Source organism: Felis catus, chromosome B3 (assembly GCF_018350175.1).
Source record: "Felis catus isolate Fca126 chromosome B3, F.catus_Fca126_mat1.0, whole genome shotgun sequence".
NCBI classification, from domain to species: domain Eukaryota; kingdom Metazoa; phylum Chordata; class Mammalia; order Carnivora; family Felidae; genus Felis; species Felis catus.
The window spans coordinates 142,372,660-142,391,608 of record NC_058373.1 but is presented as its reverse complement, the minus strand read 5'-3'; the positions used below and the strand labels follow the sequence as shown (position 1 = coordinate 142,391,608).

Sequence of the window (18,949 nt, the reverse complement as noted above, 5' to 3'; positions counted from 1 at the left end):
GAGCCTGGAGCCTGCTTCGGATTCTGTGTCTCCCTCTCTCTCTCTCTCTGCCCCTCCCCCGCTCACGCCCCCACCTCTCAAAATAAACATTAAAAAAAATAAATCAAAAAACAGTTTTTTAAATGAGGGCTTTTCTACATACCAGGCATAACTAGAAGATATATTTTTTTTTTCAAATGAAGACTATGGAATATCTGGGAATAACTTTAGCAAAAAATTAGCAAGATCTATAGGAAGAAAACTAAAACTTTATTGAAAGACATAAAAGAGGACCCGACTAAATGGAGATAGGCTGCCTGGACAGAAAGATTCAGGACTTTGAGATGTCTTTCATAAGATCAATTTGGGCCTTTGAGGGTAGGTCTGAAAATACTGAAATGGGAAGAGGTCCAGAACCCACCAAGTGGGAAAAGCATGTCACCCGTACCTTCTTCCACCCCTCATGCTCCAGTCCCTCCTTTACCCTCGCCCCCCACTGCCTAGATATCCTGTCTCAACAACAAGCCAGCTGGGGAGACAGACCCACAACACAAGACTAGGGTGTTCAAGCAACCAATCCCCCCCAGTTTTGAAGGTGTGGTCTGAATCCCCCAATTTCACTCCAAACGCACACTGACACAGCAGTGAATCTCCCCTTTCTAAAAGATCCTTCCTGGGACACCTGGGTGGCTCAGTCAGTTAAGCACCTCGCTTGAGCTCAGTCATGATCTCGCAGTTCGTGAGTCTGAGCCCCACATCAGGCTCTGAGCTGACAGTGCAGAGCCTGCTTGTGATTCCGTCTCCCTCTCTCTCTGCCCCTCCCCGACTTAAGCGTGCACGCTCTCTAAATAAACAAATAAACTTTTTAAAAATTCTTTAAAAGATTCTTCCTGAAATTCTGAACCATCATACACAATACATTTCTGCCACCTAGTTTCTAGAAAGAAGTACTTCAGTCTGGAGTCCCATTCAATGTTTTTTTATATATATATTAAATATAACTTATTGTCCAATTGGTTTCCATACAACACCCAGTGCTCATCCCAACAGGTGCCCTCCTCAATGTCCATCACCCACTTTCCCCTCTCCCTCAACCCCCATCAACCCTCAGTTTGTTCTCAGTATTTAAGAGTCTCTTATGGTTTGCCTCCTTCCCTCTCTGTAACTTTTTCCCCCCTTCCCCTCCCCCATGGTCTGCTGTTAAGATTCTCAGGATCCACATATGAGTGAAAACATAGGGTATCTGTCTTTCTCTGCCCCATTCAGTGCTTTTAAGACGAAGCACAGTCAGGAGGAAGACAGGGATGCCCAGCACATCCAGGACAGCAGATGGCGCAGTGGAGCAGCGCTAAAACTTGGCAACCCACCAACTTCCAAGAATACCCCACCCTGCCCTACCGTACTGTACCACACTGAACACCTACTCCCACACATGGGGTCAGGTCAGCACCAGAGATTCCCTCTGGGTCCTCTGTTAAGCCACTCCAGACAGCCTACCACCAGCTCTTTCCCTGGGCGGTGGGTACCAAAGGGTACCCATCACCTGAAGGGTCCCACTGCCTAACACATTACGTCTTCATTCAACAAATGTCTGTAGTCTACCTCCTCCAAAACTTGCACCCCCACCTGCAGCCCAATCTAGGCAGGTAAAATAAAACTTCTATAACTGGCCAGCGTATCTCAAGCAGAACTAATGTAAAGGACTAATTATAAACTAATGGACTGTGCTCTGCAAACAACTTGGCATTTCTGTTCTCTACATACTTAGCCTGGTCCTGAGGCCCATCCTGATGAGACCTCTCACCTGTCTCAGCTCCTGTGCACAGCACCACACACCACAGCATGCCATTCCTTCCTGTCACAGGGAACCCACCAGGTTCCCACCAGCAGGGTGTCTGTGCCCAGCCGTGAGATGGAATCCCGCCCACCTAGTTTTCTGCAGCGGTCAACTTAAAGAAAAGAGAGGACGATGGCTGGAATTTCAAAAGAGGTCTACGGCAAAAGATCAGAGAGTAGTGGGGCTGGGGCCCATTAGCCCACTTCCTAACAAGGCAAGGCAGCAAGGACTGAATGAATGCAGAAGCGTGGATGATAAGGCTCCCAACACTACCTGCTTCGTGGACGCGTCGTTCATTTATTCGATATTAATGGAGCATGGGCTACTCACCAAGCCCCACCCCAAGCACACCGTAGCAAGCGACACAGTGAAGGATGCCCCGTGCTCACCATGCTCACATGCCGGCGGGAGAGACAGACCATAATCAGGTGAAATACAGGGTGTGACGTAGTACGAAATCCTAAGGAGAAAAGTAAAACAGGACAGTACAGGTGGCGGTGAGCTTGGGGCTGCAGTTTCCTCTAGGGTGGCCAAGGCAGACCTAAGACAAACGGTGACATCCGAGCGATTAATGCTCTGGAGGAGGTGAGGGAACAGAGGTGGTGAGAAGCGCTGGAGAATGAAACAGCAAAACTAATCAAATGGGGCAACAGAGAAGGAGGCAAGGGTGATTCAAGAAAAACATGCCAAAGTGGAAAAGAATGGGAAACATCAGGAACAACAGAAACTTTAGGGGGGAAAGTGCTGCCTTTTTTGTTTCTAAGGCAAATGGGGAAAAAAGGGAAAATATTTCATGGTGTGGGGACGTTCAACTAAGACAAAGAGGTACAGGGAGAAAGGTAAGAGCATTGGAGAAACGAGGCTACAAAACGGGGGAGTGGCCCTGAGAGTCACTAGCACGTCAGCTCCACGAGGACAAGACTCCTTGTGTTTTGTTCACTGTTTGATCCCCAGCATCTAGAAATATTTGTGAAATGCAACCTGGTGGGAGGGGGGCACAGAGAAAAGTAAAAGAAATAGGATATTCTCCTTCAACAAACATATCCTGATTACCTACTCTGTGCCAAGCCTTATGTTGGGTCTGGTGTGTACAGCGATTAAACACAGAACACGGATCCTGCGCCGGAGGCTACAGACCGACGAAGGCAACAAAGAAGATACGACCAGAGATGGGTTTTGAAGGATGAATAGAAGTTAGCCGAGCTGTCAAGGGCTGGAGGTGAGGCTGGTCCAGAGCACCGCGCATCCGGAAGGCAGCAGCGATGAAGGACGGGCGAGGGACGGAGAAAGGCCCGCGCTGAGGGGTGTGGTGCTCTCCGACCGCCGCCGCCGCCGCCGCCGCCGCCGCCGCCGCCGCCGCCGCCGCCGCGGGGTTCCAACCCCCTCCCGCCCCCGGGCCCGCCGCTCACCACACGCACCGGAAGCGCTCGGTCCTCCCGGAGGCAGTCCCGCCGGCACACCGCAGCCCAGTCGCGTTCCGCTGGTGCCGGGGCCTCCAACCAATCACCCGCGGCCTCCGTCCTGCCCCCGCGCGAACAGCCAATGAGGGTGCAGCCTGGCCGGAAGTGGTTCCGGCCGGAAGGAGTTTCCAAGGACGCCCAGGAGGCCGTCCGTGGCTGAGCCGGCGGTGCTGAAGGGCCCGGCTGGGCCGGTAAGTGAGGGGATGAGGGAGGGCGGGAGGCCGGGGCGGTGCCGGAAGACCTGGCCCTCCCGGAGCCGCCTGCAGGCGAGGGCCCGGAGTATCCTCCTCCGAGCCCGGCTCGCTGCCCGCCGGGTTCTGGCACCACGAGGGGCGCGGAGGCTGGCACGGCGCCCCTCGCCCCCTTCCTCCCAGCGCCGGCGTCCCCGTCTGTCGCCCACTCCTGCCGGCACCGACCCTGCATCGTCTCCTACCTCTTCCCTTTCCCCATGGCGAGAAGCCCCCACTTTTAACGGGGCTCTGCCACGTGCCGGGGGCTTTGCCTCTGGTATTGTACTTAGTCCCCTCCACGGTAAAGTTAGGAGGCTTCTTTATGCCCATTTCACAGATGAGGAAACCGAGGATGAAGCAGAGAGGTAATGTGACTTGCCCAAGGTGTTGAGATGCCCGAGGTGGGATTGAAACCCAGGCCCGTCTGACCCCAGAACTCATGATCTTTCCACTGCATTGCGCTGCCTCAGTGAACGCCTGCAGGGAAGGCACAGTCGCCGTTCGGCCTCTCCACGGCTACACATAACACTTACTCACACTGATGCTTGGGTGGGGAAGAGGAAGAGGGTGGAGAGGTTATACGGAGGCCAGTCTAGGGAATGTATGGGGTGGCTGATGCAACGACCGGCTAACGACTCGTTTCTCAAGAGGGTTTCATTGGTCCCCACCCACCCCGCCCACCCCACCCACCCCTGATTGGACAGTCTCTTCAAAGAGGTTGGTCAAGAATCTCAAGTGTTTCCGAGAAACTGAGTGATTTCTTAAAAAAAAAAAAAAACCCTACGTGCAAATAGCTGAAGAGTGGGGTAAACAGGAAAAAAAAAAAAAAAACAAACAAACAGAGAAGAGCCTTTTACTAAAAAGGAAACTGAAAGAAACAGGGGAAGACTATTAAAGAAGACCGCTGGCTGTACAGGGCAGTCTCAGCTCCTCAACTGCCCAGCGTGACCAGTGGCCACCTCTGCAGTGTCTCCCACAACCTGGGTATGTATTGCCATCTTTGCCAGGCTTGGAGCTTATTTTTTGCCAGCCTTTTACCAAAGTGCTGGAAATCTGGACGGGGGCGGGGCAGGGGAGGTGAGGAGTGGTCTCTCCCAGAATCAGGGCTTATGGAGCGTGCATCGTATTTCATCCCGTTGACCCAAGTTCATGTGGTTCACGGCTTCCCCAGGGGATGGAGATCTCGGGGGAGCAGTTGCCTGTTTGGATTTATAGCTTGACTTGCCACGCTTCTGTGTTGGCTGTCCTGTTTCTCACTGACGAGGACTCCTTACACCGTCGGTACCCTAACGTCAGCATTCTCATTGTGACACGCCGGTTGTCTTCGGCCGGCTTCTTGTATGTTGACGTCTTCTTTGCGTCACGTACGTTTTATTTGAAGGGGAGAGTTGAAGATCACGTACATTTTATCATTTGAAGGGGAAAATTACCTCTCTTCCCCGCGTTTAACAAAGAAAAGGTGGACATAATCTGTCCCAGGGTTCCAAGTGTTAAAGAACTCCTTGCTCTACCGGTCACTTTCCTGTCCTCTGGGAACAACAAAGCTGTTGTCACCCACACTCCAGGGCCAGGATGTGAGGGATGGTAACCCACCTCCTGGTGGTATTCCAGGCATCCAGAAACTCCTGGGTCGTCTGCTCTTCCCGGCTGCTCTAGAATTGGCTGTGTTTGTGCCCCCTTTCCCCGGATAGCAGAGTGTTCTGATCCTCTGTGAGATGATTTCATTATGGCCCAAGTCCTGTTTTTCAGTTAAAGAGTTCTATCACTTTCTGTTCCTCACCCCAAAAGCAGCCAGTTTCCTCAGGTGCCTGTTATGCCCCTCCGGAATAACGGAACCTGTCAAAATGAGCGCAAGATTCAAGTTCTCTAAAAAGAGGAATTGAGAATTAATTTTTAAGAGCTCTTGACTTTTCCTTTAAAGGTGCACTGTGGTCTGCTATGGAGTATGCAGTTCTGCTCTTTCCAGTCCCAATACTTTTTTCGGAGGAGATGATAGATTACTCGACAGATTATAGCTTTGTTTCTTTGCTTTAGATCGTAGAATTTGTTAAGCAGATAAAACAACTCTCCTTAAGAAAGATTCAAGGCTGCCTGGGTGGCACAGTTGATTGAGTGTTTCACTTTTGATTTCGGCTCAGGTCAATCCCAGGGTTGTGGGATTGAGCCCCGAGTCAGGCTCTGTGATGAGCCTGGAGCCTGCTTAAGATTTTCTCTCTCCCTCTGCCCCTCTCTCCCCCACCCACCTCTCTCTCTATATATATATATACATACAAAGATTCAAAGCCCTCCTTGCAGTTTAAGCAGTAAACACCAAGACAGTTGTCTGTACGCTTTTGGCATCTCAGACCCCGTTGTAGAAGTAACCTGGATACTCTGGAACCTGATTGCTCTGCTGAAAACCATGCATATGCTAGCGTGCATGTCATTTCAGGCATGCTGAACTCTGGGGTAAAAACCTCCAAAGTTAAACTTCATTCTAGATCATGTCAACTAGATGCGAGAGAAAAGGACAGCGTGCACATGAGACGGTGGTAGCTGGGTGGGTGCCTGAAACAGAAGAGGTTTTGTTCTGTTGTCTCATCACTGAGGTTGCATCATACACACACGCACAGTTTATCGTGTAGGTGGTTCCCATGCACTGTCTGCCTCCCCATCACAAGAGCGGGGAGACCTCATCTGCTGTTGTTTCATCAGATTTAGCTCCCATGTGCTTCTCCCAAATGGAATTTTGCTATGGAAAGACATATTTTTCCCTACATTATGGACCCTAAGCACAGACTCCATTCATCTAGCTGATTCTCTACAGTAATCTGCTCCATTGTAGTGGGGAGATTATCTGTCCAGGCCTCACCCCGTTGTCCTACCTGGTGCTTTCCTTAGGAATTTTTTAGGGGTAATTCTGATCTGTACTTGCTTTTAGCCCTACCCACAGACTTGAGAACCTTACTGCTGTCACCAGTTTCCTTTTATGGCAGACACCATGTGTTTGGAAGGACCGGGATAAAGCAAAGGGAATTCCAAAGAGAGTGACCAGGATGGTAGGCGGATGTCAGTAGTGGGGAAAGAAACCAAACTGGGAGTGTGAAACCTAGAGTAGGTGCCATGCCATCAGCCTGGCCCTTCCCAAATCCTGGCAGGCTCAGCTCCATGATAGGATGCTAAAAATGAGGCTGTTTAGGGGCGCCTGGGTGGCTCAGTCGGTTAAGCGTCTGACCGGCTCAGGTCGTGATCTCACGGTTCGTGAGTTTGAGTCCCGCATCGGGCTCTGTGCTGACAGCTCAGAGCCTGGAGCCTGCTTCTGATTCTGTGTCTCCCTCTCTCTCTGCCCCTCCCCCACTCATGCTCTGTCTCTCTCTGACTCTCAGAAATAAATAAATGTTAAAAAAAATTTTTTTTTTAAATAATCAATTTGCCAAAGTGGCATATTTAAAAAAAAAAAAAAATGAGGCTGTTTAAAGTCCACATGGGGCAAATCTACCTTAAAGTGGGAAAAGGACTTGTGAAGATAACATAAGGATGTAAACCTTACGGTGAGGATTGAACTGGGTGACTGATGAGACTGATTAATTCAATAAATGCTGATAAACTGCTGCATATGAGGCACTAGAAGCACATGGAAGAGAAAGCCCGGTGCCTGCTTTCACTGTCTAGTGGAGAAGACGTGAATAAGTATATGCAGTGTGAGTGCCCTGGTAGAGTTACTAACAAAATGCTTGGGGACCACCGACGACAGGGGGATCAGCTTGGCCCCAGAGGCGCAGGAGTCAGGAAGGGCTGCTGAAAAGAGCTGAGGTCTGAATTAGTAAGATAACAGGAAGTGTGCATGAAGAGGAGGTTATCACATTCCAGGCAGGGGGAGCGGCTGGAATTCTGAGAGAGCACACGGCTTAGAGGAGCTTTGGCATCAGGTCCCGGCTTAGCTACCCTGGCAGTGGAACCTCAGGGGCTGGTTCTAACTTCCCTGGGCCATCAGCCTCTCATCTGCTAATGCAGAGCATATACTATGCCATGGGATGTGATGTTTGGCCATTTGTGGCTAGAAGTGGTTTTCATCCCTTTGATTGTTATCTGATACGAGCCTCAGTGTTTGTCCTCACAGGCGCTCCTCAGAGGCTCTTCCGCATTTCTTATCTTTTTTATAGGCTTCCCTAAACTGGGGCTTTGTTATCTGAAACAATCATTTCACCCGACTTCCTTTTCTGGGAATTGAGGTGATTCTCAGCAAGGGGGGAAAAGAAACTGACTATTGTCTCATCCTGGTTTCAGTATTACAGTTTCATTGACTTATATAAAAATTGGCCTAGTTAAAATTTATATACTTCTTAAGTAAACACTTAACAAATTGATAAAAAATAAATTACCCCTGGGGCGCCTGGGTGGCTCAGTCGGTCAAGCATCCAACTTTGGCTCAGGTCATGATCTCAAGGTTCGTGGATTCGAGCCCCACATCAGATTCTGTGCTGACAGCTCAGAGCCTGGAGCCTGCTTCGGATTCTGCGTCTCCCTCTCTCTCTGCCCCTCCCCTGCTTATGCTCTGTCTCTCTCTCAAAATTAAATATTAATAAATAAATAAATAACCCCTTGAGGCACCTGGCTGGTGCAGTTGGTAGAGCATGCAACTCTTAATCGTGGGGTCGTGAATTTGAACCCCACAAGTAGTGTTTACTGGGTGGCTCAGCCGTTTAAGCATTCGGCCTGCTCTCAGCTTGGGTCTTGATCTCAGGGTTGTGAGTTCAAGCCCTGCATTGGGCTCCATGCTGGGCGTGAAACTTACTTAAAAAAAAAAAAAAATTACCCCTCAAGTTTGTGTGTTTGGTTCAGAGAGTTAATAGAAAAAAACGTAAACAGACACAAAATAGTCATTTATTGAACCTCTGCCACGGGGCTAATGCTGTCCTGGACTGTCTGTTAACCCACACTGTCACACTCCATCCACACACCAATCCTGCAGGTAGTGTTACCGTCAGCCGCACCTCACAGTCGAGAAGCTGAGACTCCTCGCAGTCAGGGAACGTGTAGGACAGCTTTGGAGGGCGTAAGCTGCAGCTGCTTGAGCTTATGTCCCGTCTCTACTGCTCGTGTTATCTCGGGGAAGTTTTATAACCTCTCTGTGCCTCGGTTGGCTCATCCGTAAAATGGAGACAACAGATCTGTCTCACAGGATTGCCGTGAAGCTTCCACAAGCAGATGTGTATGAGGTGCTCAAAAAAGTAGCAGGTACGGAGGTGCCGGGAGTTAGCTGCTCTGGCACAGCCCATTGTCATTGTCCTGTCCTCACTCAAGGTACAGCTGCAAGTCATGGAGCTGGGGTTCGGCTGAGCCCCGGAACCCTGACGACAGCACTCGTAATAGGTGTATATCTTGTTTTAGTTTACGAAAGGCTACCAGCTGGTTTTTCCTCATTTCTTCTTTAGAGCAGCCCTCAAGGTAGGTGGAGAGGTTCCTGATGGTGCCACTTGATAGATGAGGAAGCGGACACTGACCCAAAAGGGGACTGACTGTGGCTGGTCTCTGCTCCAAGGCGACACTGGGTGGCCTGCCTTGTGTCCCACCTTTTTCAAAGTTAACAGAAAATAATAACTACTAAAAGGTGCCGGTACACCTTCTTCAGAGGTCTGCAGTGAAGTTAGTCAGCACGTAGAATGGTCAGGCTATGTATAGTTTTTTCCCCGTTTGGAGCCCGGGACAGATAAGGCCCTGCCCTCCACCCCACCTCGCTTCAGCTGAGAACAGAGCAGCTGGCTGGCAGAGAAAGCCGTTTGTTCAGCCGTATGTTGGTTATGGCTGCAAAGGCCTGGAAACTCATCCCCGGCACAATTAAGATAAAGAGTAAATAGCAGTTTGCCAAATGTTTTTAGCTCTAGTGGACTTAGGTTTGTTAAAACACTTTGGTGTTTGCTCCCTGAACAAACACGCGTCCTTCCTGTGCGCTGGGCACCGGGTGAGGCTCACATGCTCTTAGTTAGGGGTCCTCCTTCGCTGCCCTGAACTCCCAGCCCCTCCGTCAGTCCTCCTCACTGCACTTGCTCTTCCTCTTTTCTCCTTCATGGCCCCAAATTCCTGCCGATGCCTTTATCACCGCTGTTTTCCCCATGCCCTTTCTTGTAACTCCTCCATCCTTGTTGGAAAGGCGAAGGACTAGGTAGATGTGCGAGCGGTAAAACAGCCGCGGTGGTTGGTTAATCGGTCTTCTCCCCCTCGCCCCCCACAGTTTTGTCTGGACCACCGAGCAATCTTCCGACGCCCTAGCCAGCTAGAGACCTAGGTCCTGGAAGATGGCGGACGTGCCCAACGGCGAACAGGGGTGTGCCTCCCCTCTGGAACTGTTCAACAGGATAGCTGCTCAGGGGGAGCTCGTGCGGTCCCTCAAAGCTGGAAAGGCACCACAGGTATGGGATTTGTCGGGTTCGCTGCACACGCATCTGGGCCAAGTCCAGGGTTATGTTTCCCGGGAGCAGACTGTTCCCAAGACCCTGTTCCCTCAATAACTGAGATCTTTTGACTATGAATTTATTTTCTCCGTTGTTGACGTGCGTGTGGTCTAAACAAAAGCCTCCGAAATTCAGCAGTCCTCCACCTTTCCTGTTCCCATTTTCTTTTCCCAGAAACAAACATTTCAGTTCTTCGAGCGGATTCTTTGATATGTACCCCCCATTTCTCTAAAACTCACACTTTTACATTGCTTGTTGTTGATATTCAGGTGTGGGTGAGAGGAGTTAGCACCTCCATCGGCACCTCCCATCCCTCTGCTGTCCCGCGCATGTCAGTCAGTGTCAGCATCAATGCTCTTCTGACCACATAAGTGCTGCTGGCAGCTGACCCACTGAGTATACTCCAGGTGCCTTGCCTTTCCTGCCCCGGAGTTGATGTTTGTCCTGATTCCTGTTTGCTCAGTGTCTTGTGTACTAATGGTAATGGGGCTCCGGGCCCCCTCCAGCCGGGTGAGTCTCCTCCCAGGGCACTCACACCAGCCAGTCTGTAGCTCATCTTGAAAAGCTGTCTCTCCCCTCCCTCCCCCTGTGGGCTCCCTGTTTCCTGATCCTGTGTCTTACCCCTCCTTTGTTTACTCTGTCTTGACAGAGCAAATCCTCCAATAGTTTTCTGAAAAAATTAATGCTAAAGAAATAATTTGGGAGGACTTGCATGTCTAAAAGTACCTTTATTTTGTCTACTATAACTAGAAACTTAAGACCCTTAATTCTCAGGGCGCCTGGGTGGCTCAGTCAGTCAAGCGTCCAATTTGGGCTCAGGGCATACTCTCGTGGTTCGTTGGCTTGAGCCCCTCCTGGGCCTCACTGGGCTTGCCATGCACTCTTGTGTGTGTGCTCGCACTCTCTTCTCTCGCTCTCTCTCTCTCTCAAAAATAAACTTGAGAAAAAAAAAAGGACCCTTAATTCTCAGAAATTCTATTATTTCTTTGATTTCTTCTCTCCTGTTTTCTCTGTTCTCTGTGGGTCTTTTTTTCCCAGAAGCTGGCCCCCTGTTTTTGTTTTTGTTTTTATTTTATTTTTTAACTTCTCCTTTCCATTTTGTTTTCTTGTTGCTCTTCTTTCAGATATATTTCCTTAACTTCTTATGTTTCCTTTTTTTTTCCCTTTGGGTAGGCTCCACACCCAACGTGGGGTTTGAACTCATCACCCTGAAATCAAGAGTCTCATGTTCCACCGACTGAGCCAGCCAGGCACTCCCTCCTCAACTCTTAATCCTCCTATCGTGTTTCGTTTATCCTGTCATTTTTAACTTCCACGAGCTCATTTGCTTTTCGAATGTTCCTTTCCTTCTAGCAACCCGTTCTTGTTTCCTAGGTACGGTAAGTGACCTTTTATCTCTGAGATCTTGGTGATGGTTTTCCTGATATCCTCTGAGGACAGAGGGGCTGGGCTGTGTGGCTGTCCGTGAACTTCCCTGTTCAGTGCCGTGTGCCCCTGATCTAGATACTTCTAACTCCACCTCCCTGGCACAGAGCCTCTGGGGGGGGGGGGGGGGGGGGGTTGGGCAGAGAGCCGACCAGCTGTTTCTTAAACAGACTTTCAACCTGTGCTCCTGTTTTTAGAACCCACTTTCCCCCTCACTTCCACTGATGCCCCAGCCCCCAGCCCCGGGACTCCCCAGCGGCATAATTCCAGTGTTTTCACGACATTCTGCTACCAGTCCATCCAGCAGCTCTGCAGTTTCCGAAATCTTGTTGCTGACGCCCTCTTTTTGTTGCCTTTGTCCTCACGGGGTTACGCCTTTCTTAAAGGTCTCTCTGCTGTTGCTGCGAGGTTTCAGGAGTGTAATCCGTTCCGTCTGCGTCTCTAATGCACGGAGGCACTGCCTTTCCTTCTGCGATGCCTCCACTCTTAGGAACCTCAGCTGCTACATCTCCGTGACTTCCTCGTCCGTCACTTCCAGCCCCGGTTGTCTTCTTTTCAGGACCGCTTCCTGGGTCCTGCACCGATGGCATCAACCATCTCCCACCCACCCTGGCAGTTTACTTCAACTCTTTGGACCCCGAATAAACCATTATATCTTAAAAGAAATAGGCGGTACTGTAAGACAGTGATGTCAAAACAAGGAGTTGGTTATTCACAGACAGAGGTTTACACATCAGGTAGGACTTGGTGGATGAGGCTAAGAAGTTGTTTTTAAAAACCTTGAAATAGATAAAGGACCCAAATGTTGTTCATTTACTCTTTAAACCCATTTTTGGAAACTTGGCAGTGGTATTTTTACCTATTTAGTACCAAATATGAATACCATTTCATAAGTGTTTTTAGTTAGTAATTCTTAGTGACTCCAGTTATGTTCATTATTAAACACACGATACTTAACACCATTTAGAATTACCCTTCCAAGTGTGTTCTTTGACTTAAGCCATCAGCTGACCGACGAGAGAGATCAGAGGTTGCACAATGAAGTCAGAGCAAAATGGGGAAAACTCAGAAGTAAATTTGGCTCTGGAATGTGTTATGATAGAACACCTGATGTTTTAAAAATTCACTTTGTGCGAATACTTGAGCCACTTTGGGAGCACCAATACAGTGAGGGCACCGGGAGTTCTTTCTTCAGCCGCCTCTGCCGTGTGTGTGGGCTGGGGTCCTCACCATTCTTCTCTCCTCCGTGTACCAGGGGGATAAGACCCCCTGCTTTCAGCCACAGTTCACTAAAAAGCAGGGTGTTTCCTGGGGGGATAGGTCAGAATCCAGGGGCTCTGAAGAGAGACAGTGGTTGGGAGCATGAACAGTTTGAGCAGGACTCGAGAAATGACACTGGATCAGGGGTGCCTGGGTGGCTCAGTCGGTTAGGCACCCGACTTCGGCTCAGGTCATAATCTCACAGTTTGTGAGTTCGAGTCCCGCGTCAGGCTCTGCACTGACAGCTGGAGCCTGGAGCCTGCTTCCGATTCTGTGTCTCCCTCTCTCTCTCTCTGCCCCTCCCATGCTCATGCTCTGTCTCTCTCTGTCTCTCAATAATAAATGTTAAAAAAAAATTTGAAATCAAAAACAAAAAAAGAAACGGCACTGGATTGTAAAGGTTAAGCTAGAGAGCAGTCGTTTTTCCTGTCCTCTTAGTTTAAGTAAACTTTTTCATTGGAAGTGCACCATTTAACCAGAAAAGTATGGAGATCGCAATCAGTCCTCTTACTGAATTTTCACAAAATGACCACACCTATGTAACCAGTGCCCACATCAGGAAACCAGACAGCAGCGCCCGGAAGCCATCCTCAGGCCCCTTCAGCCACTGCCTCTGCCCTCCACCCTAGGCCTCCACCATGGATAGTTCTGCCTGTCTTGGAGCTTTATATATTCAGGTTGTGTATAGTCTTTTTTTTTCTCCCCTAGAGTGTCAGCTTTTAAGTCCTGTTTCAGTGTCCTGTTCCATGTTAGATTAAGGAAACAAGAAAATCCACACGGCAGGCTTGTCTGTCTATTTAAATCCCACTCCAGACTGCAGACAGTTCTCGAGCAGGGATACTGGTTGAATGTTTGACTTTCAAAGAGCCTCCGGGTTGCAAGCAGAGTTCGAGCAGATAGAGTATGAAATGTCAACATAGCCGGTGATAAAAGGGTATTGACCAAAGTGTACTTCAAAGCACGCTAATCCTTCCCACAGATAATTCGATAACTCATGCTTGCTAAACATTATGTGGTTGCACTGAACCTAGGCACTGCAGGAATGAGATGAGTAAAATGTACTCACCTATGCAGCCTGGCAATTATCCTGTCTCTTCTATAAGGGTTAGCCATGGGGTTATTCGGCCCACAGTTCTAATTCATTTTAAGAACGAATTCCAGGTAGTTTCCGAATTTGAAACTCAAATCTGTATCTGCGGAATCTCCCCAAGGTGTCAGTTCTCTGTGGCCCCGGGGCTGCTCCTGATGCAACCGTTACGTCTGGATGGAGGTTGGTGTTGTGTTGTCTCCACCAGGAAACCCAGTTTATGGAACGTTATGTGTAAACTCTAAACAGGAATGTTTGTACTTCCCTTGGCAGGCAAATTGGACTGTGTATATTCTTTGTTTGTGATCTAATCCAGCAAGGCCAATTACAGGAGCAGAGCTCTGGGCATAGCATGACTAATCTGCCTAATTAGGCCTGCTCTTTCAGAGGCCAGCCTTCATGGGTGGCTAGTGTGGGCTTCTGGAGCAGAAGGGCTTTGATAGATCTCCAGAGTACCCACGGATGTAGTCTACATTTGTTTTCCTTCTGCTTATTTAAAGCACTCAGTATGCAAACACTTTGGACAGCTTGATAAGGCTCCAAACTACAGTAATATAACTGTTTCCCACTACATCCTTCCTTAATTTATGACTTGAGAGCCTCTATTTTTCCTTGCCTTTATCTGTTTCCCTGATGTCTAGGGTTGCCATTACCATCCTTGGTGGCATTATCTAAGCTGCCGCAAATACTCGTCTCAACTGTGTGGCCCATAAAAACAAGGTCCGATGTAGAATTCCGTATGCTCAGTCCAGGGAGCTTGCCGCACACGTTCTCTGGCATCGGTGGTGTTTGAGAAATCCTTAGTGTATTCACTGTGTTGTAAATAACAGTGTATATCATGTCACATTCATCCGGTAGTGTTTGTGGTAGTAATCCATAGATTACATAGATCCACTAGAACAATGCAGAAGTGAACTATATTTGGGCCCGTGACTTGCCGTGTGTCCATGGGCAGACTCCTTCACCTCTGTGAGTGTCAGAGTCCTACTGGAACAGCACAGTGACAGTGATGCTGCCTGCCTCGGAGGGCTGTGTTGAGACTGAAGGAGGTAACGTGTGTGAGGGCATTTAGCACAGCGCCTGCCACGTGACAGTCACGTTCAGCAAAATGTTAGCCATGTTAGTATTTTTAGGTTTCATCCTTATTTCCTTTGTCCAGGATGAAATCGATTCTGCAGTACAGATGCTGTTATCGTTAAAAATGAGCTACAAAGCCGCCATGGGGGAAGATTACAAAGCCGACTGCCCTCCAGGGAACCCAGCACCTGGGAACAATAGTGGCCTGGGTGCCACAGAAGCTGAAGAGGATTTTGTGGACCCTTGGACGGTACAGACCAGCAGTGCCAAGGGCATTGACTATGATAAGCTCATTGGTACGTCCTGGGAGAAGCCCCGACTTTTAGAAGTGATCCCATTGGTCACTAGTTGATCTCGTTGGTGTTTTTTTCTCTTGAATTATAAACCCAGTCAAGCTTCAATGGCAAGAAAAAATAGATGCCAAAATCTTTTGGTCGTGCATTATATTCCCAAAGGATTCTTTTCAACTGAAATAACAATGTAAAACTTATTTCAAAATAATGATCTATAGTAGATAGGTTAGCGGAAGCGTTCTCCTTTTTTTTTGAGCAATTCAGAACTTCAGGAAAGGTCTTTTGGAATGGCATCTTTGTAGTCATTCAAATCACCTTTCACTGAATGCTTAAAGTCAGAAATGGATCACCTAAGTCTCCTCCAGTGGTATTGACTGTGGAGCTGATAAGCTGGAAGTCTGCTTAAGAAGGGTGACTCCCCAAGGGGACAGGTCGCCACTGGCCAGCCCTTCCCCACAGGGCTTCCTGCTCAGGGAAGTCTGTATTCCAAGATCACTGGTAATCACCAGAGAGGGGGCATTACTAAAATGTTTTGATCAAAGTTGAAAGCCATTTTCCTAATTTAAGTATCGACTACCAATGGGGGGAAATTCACTGGTACACAGATGCTAGTTCAATCCAACAACTAAAGAATATTAAGATTATGGTTGTCAGTGTACATAAAGTCCCCCGTAATTAGCAACTGGGGGGCGGGGTGGAGGTGAGAAGTTGCGAGGCAGGCTGAATTCTGGATATGTTTCCCATCAAAATCCAATCCCAGACAAAACACCGTTTTATTCTGTAATTTGTTTCCTGTTTTGCTGGTTGTCGTCTCAGCTGTCATTGTTAACATGAACGGCATTTGATTGGGGTTGAGGTAGGGACTAGGAGCAAAAGTCCTGGAGAGGACTGAGTTCGTTAGGATTGTACACGGATCACCAGCTTTTCCCCTTCGGTAATACCTGATCACCAAACCCCACACCACCTAAGATAGTCATTTCCTCATTACCATTTTTTTTTTCCAGTTCGGTTCGGAAGCAGTAAAATTGACAAAGAGCTGGTAAACCGGATAGAGAGAGCCATCGGGCAGAAACCACACCGCTTCCTGCGCAGAGGCATCTTCTTCTCGCACAGGTCAGGGGCTTCCCACCCTTCTCTCCCTTTAGTTCCAGACGTGATTAGGAGGCCCCTCCTGCAGGCTGCCCGCTATGTGGGGAAATGATAGCCAGTTGTCTGAAGACTGGGGTCCACCTTCTGTGCTGTCAGTAACTGGCCGTGGGTTCATGTCCTGTCCCCTCCCCCTCGGGCCCCGACTTTATTCATTTGTGAGCTGTTCACAAGGTGGAGGTCACATACGCGGCAGATGAGATTCACGCTAGATTATGCACTATAAAATCATAAAATGTCATAAGATAAAAGATTAATATGTCCAAGTTTAACATTTCTCACGCGATAAGCAAGAGGCTTCCTGAAACTGCGCCCTCTTCCTGCCATTGTACTGGCTCCCTCGTAAGTCATGGCAAAAGAGAAACCAATAGAGTGTACCTGGAACAGACTATCCCTACCTCCTACTATAAATTCCACGCAGATTGCATCAGAAAATGGGCAGGTTCCAAAAGGGTTCTTGTAGCTCATTTTTGAAACTCTGCTCACGGGATTTATGGGCCGTGGTAGGGCTGTTCTGTTGTGCTTGCACTTCGTGGTTATGGGAGAGCGCGCAGGATGGCACTCGGCCGTCTGCTGGAACACTTACAATTCCGTGTGCAGAAAACGCCAGGCCCCACTCAGCCCTCTTTCTGGACAGAATATAATCAAAGCTTTTACCTTAAGATTTAGTTAACCTTCTTCAAGTACACAGTTCAGTGGTCTTTAGTATATTCATAAGGTTGTGTACCCATCACCACCACCAGCTCCAGAACATCTCCACCCCAGGAAGAAACCCCATCCCCCCACCCCCACCACCCCGGCAACCACCATTTCAGGGTTTTCAAGGTTCCTCCGTGTTGCCGGGTGCATTAGTGCCTCACTCCTTTTATACCTGAATAATGTGCCATTGAATAGATTCGCCCCACAACATTTTGTTTAGCCATCCACCGCTTGCTGGGCATTTGGGTTCTTTTCACTGGAAAGAATGTATGTTGTGTGGACATAACGTTCTCAGTTCTCTCAGGGTGTGTGGAAACAGAACTATTGCATCATAAGGTAGTTCTAGAACTTTCTGAGGCTCTGCCAAACTGATCTCCACAGTGGCTGTGATTTTTGTACTCCCACCAATAGTGCACAAACAAGGATTCCAGTTTCTCCACATCCTCACCAACCCTTACTGTTTTCTATTTTGTGTTTGTTTTAGAGTCATGCTCATAGGTAGGAAGTGGTTTTTCTTTATCTTTTCTTTCTTTTTTTTCCTCGAGAGGGAGAGAGAGAGAGCACAGGCAGGAGCTGGCAGGAGGGGCAAAGGGAGAGAAAGAGAATCCCAAGCAGGCTCCGAGCTCAGCAAGGAGCCTGATGCGGGTCAATCCCATGACCTTGGGATCACGACCTGAGCTGATAGCAAGAATCAGACGCTCAACCGACTGAGCCACCCAGGTGCCCCTGAAGTGGTTTTTCATTGTGTCTTGATTTATATTTCCCTAATGACTAATGATGTTGAGCATCCTTTCATGTGCTTATTGGCTATTTTTATATATTCTTTGAAGAATATTCTGATCCTTTGCCCACTTTGTAATTAGGTTATCTTTTTATTACTGAGCTGTAAGAGTTTTTTATATAATATTTCAGATCCTAGTTTCTTATCAAATATATGGTTTGCAAATACTCCAATTATGTATGTATCTTTTCACTTTATTGAGTGTTCTTTGAAACCCAACACTTTTCATCTTTATGAAATACAGTTTATTTTGTTTTTCAGTTCCCTTTGCTTTTTAGTGTCCTAAGAAACTGTTGCCTAATCCAAGATCATGAAGATTTGCTCCAAAAGTTTTACTTTTACATTTAGCTGTGGGTTTTCCCCGAATTATGCCCTGAATTATGTTAAGGAGGTTTCCTTCTCTTCTTAGTTTGTTGAGTATTTTCATCATGAAAGGTGTCGGATTTTATTAAATTCTTCTTCTGAGTCTGCTGAGATGATCATGTCTTATATTGATAGGGTGTATCACATTGATGGATTTTTGTGTGTGGAACCAACTTTGCATTTCTGGGACAAATCCCACTTGATCATGATAAATCATCCTTTTTATATGTTGCTGGATTTGGTCTGCTAGCAGCTGAGGATGTTGGCATCTGTATCACAAGGGTCTGCAGTTTTCTGTCGCTTGTGGTGTCGAGATAACCCTGGCCTCAGAATGAGTTTGCAAGTATTCCCTCTTCAGTTTGTTTGGAAGAGTTTGTGAAGGATTGCTGTTGATTGTTGTTTTTTTAATATTTGATAGAATCCGCCATGAGGCCATCTGGTCCTGGGCTCTTTGTGGGTCATTTTTTGATTACTAGTTCAGTTTCTTCGCTTGTTCTAGATTTGTTCAGATTCTCTATTTCTTCTTGAGTCAGTCTGGTAGTTTCTCTCTAGGAATTGGTCTTTTTCATCAAGGTTGTCTCATTTGTGGCCATACGATTGTTCTTAGCATTCCTTTATAATCCTTTTTATTCCTGTGAAGTCAGTAATAACGTCCCTTCTTCCATTCCTGACTTTAGTAGAGGCTTCGCACTTTTTTTCCCACCTTGGTCACTTTCGCTGAAGGTTTACCAGTTTTATTGATCTTAAAACTTAGCATTTTACAGTTCTCGCTGCCCATATGACTTGTTTACTTCTGTGAGTAACCCTGTAGGCTCTTGGCTTGGGGAGGCATGGAACTTGCAACTTTTGGCCATTCTCAGGGTTGAGAATGCCCCTCTAAC

The 18,949-nt window shown here is 47.9% G+C and overlaps 2 protein-coding genes and 1 long non-coding RNA gene across 14 annotated transcripts in view; 2 read left to right on the top strand and 1 right to left on the bottom strand.

Moving 5' to 3' along the window:
* Window positions 1-3,363, bottom strand: part of WDR25 (WD repeat domain 25) — a 140,877-nt gene extending 137,514 nt beyond the window's left edge. Inside the window, exons 1-2 of one of the 11 annotated variants that reach the window (XM_045060513.1) lie at window positions 2,870-3,177; window positions 2,206-2,357 (exon numbers count right to left, since the gene is read on the bottom strand). The gene's annotated coding sequence lies outside the window, so the exon portion shown is untranslated. Of the gene's footprint in view, window positions 1-2,205; window positions 2,358-2,869; window positions 3,184-3,225 lie in introns of those variants that run through there. The other 10 variants (XM_045060517.1, XM_045060512.1, XM_045060514.1 and 7 more) reach the window with 10 other exon arrangements.
* WARS1 (tryptophanyl-tRNA synthetase 1) overlaps window positions 3,329-18,949 on the top strand; it is a 31,227-nt gene continuing 15,606 nt past the window's right edge. Inside the window, exons 1-4 of one of the 2 annotated variants that reach the window (XM_006933117.5) lie at window positions 3,329-3,467; window positions 9,718-9,895; window positions 14,869-15,082; window positions 16,084-16,192. In XM_006933117.5, the coding sequence (XP_006933179.1) occupies window positions 9,782-9,895; window positions 14,869-15,082; window positions 16,084-16,192 (437 nt within the window). In that variant the 5' untranslated portion in view covers window positions 3,329-3,467; window positions 9,718-9,781. Of the gene's footprint in view, window positions 3,468-4,285; window positions 4,491-9,717; window positions 9,896-14,868; window positions 15,083-16,083; window positions 16,193-18,949 lie in introns of those variants that run through there. The other variant, XM_003987989.6, reaches the window with a different exon arrangement.
* On the top strand, window positions 9,902-12,324 carry LOC109501033. Its single transcript, XR_002743262.2, has 2 exons — window positions 9,902-10,344; window positions 11,291-12,324. It is a non-coding gene; the product is annotated as an uncharacterized LOC109501033 (long non-coding RNA).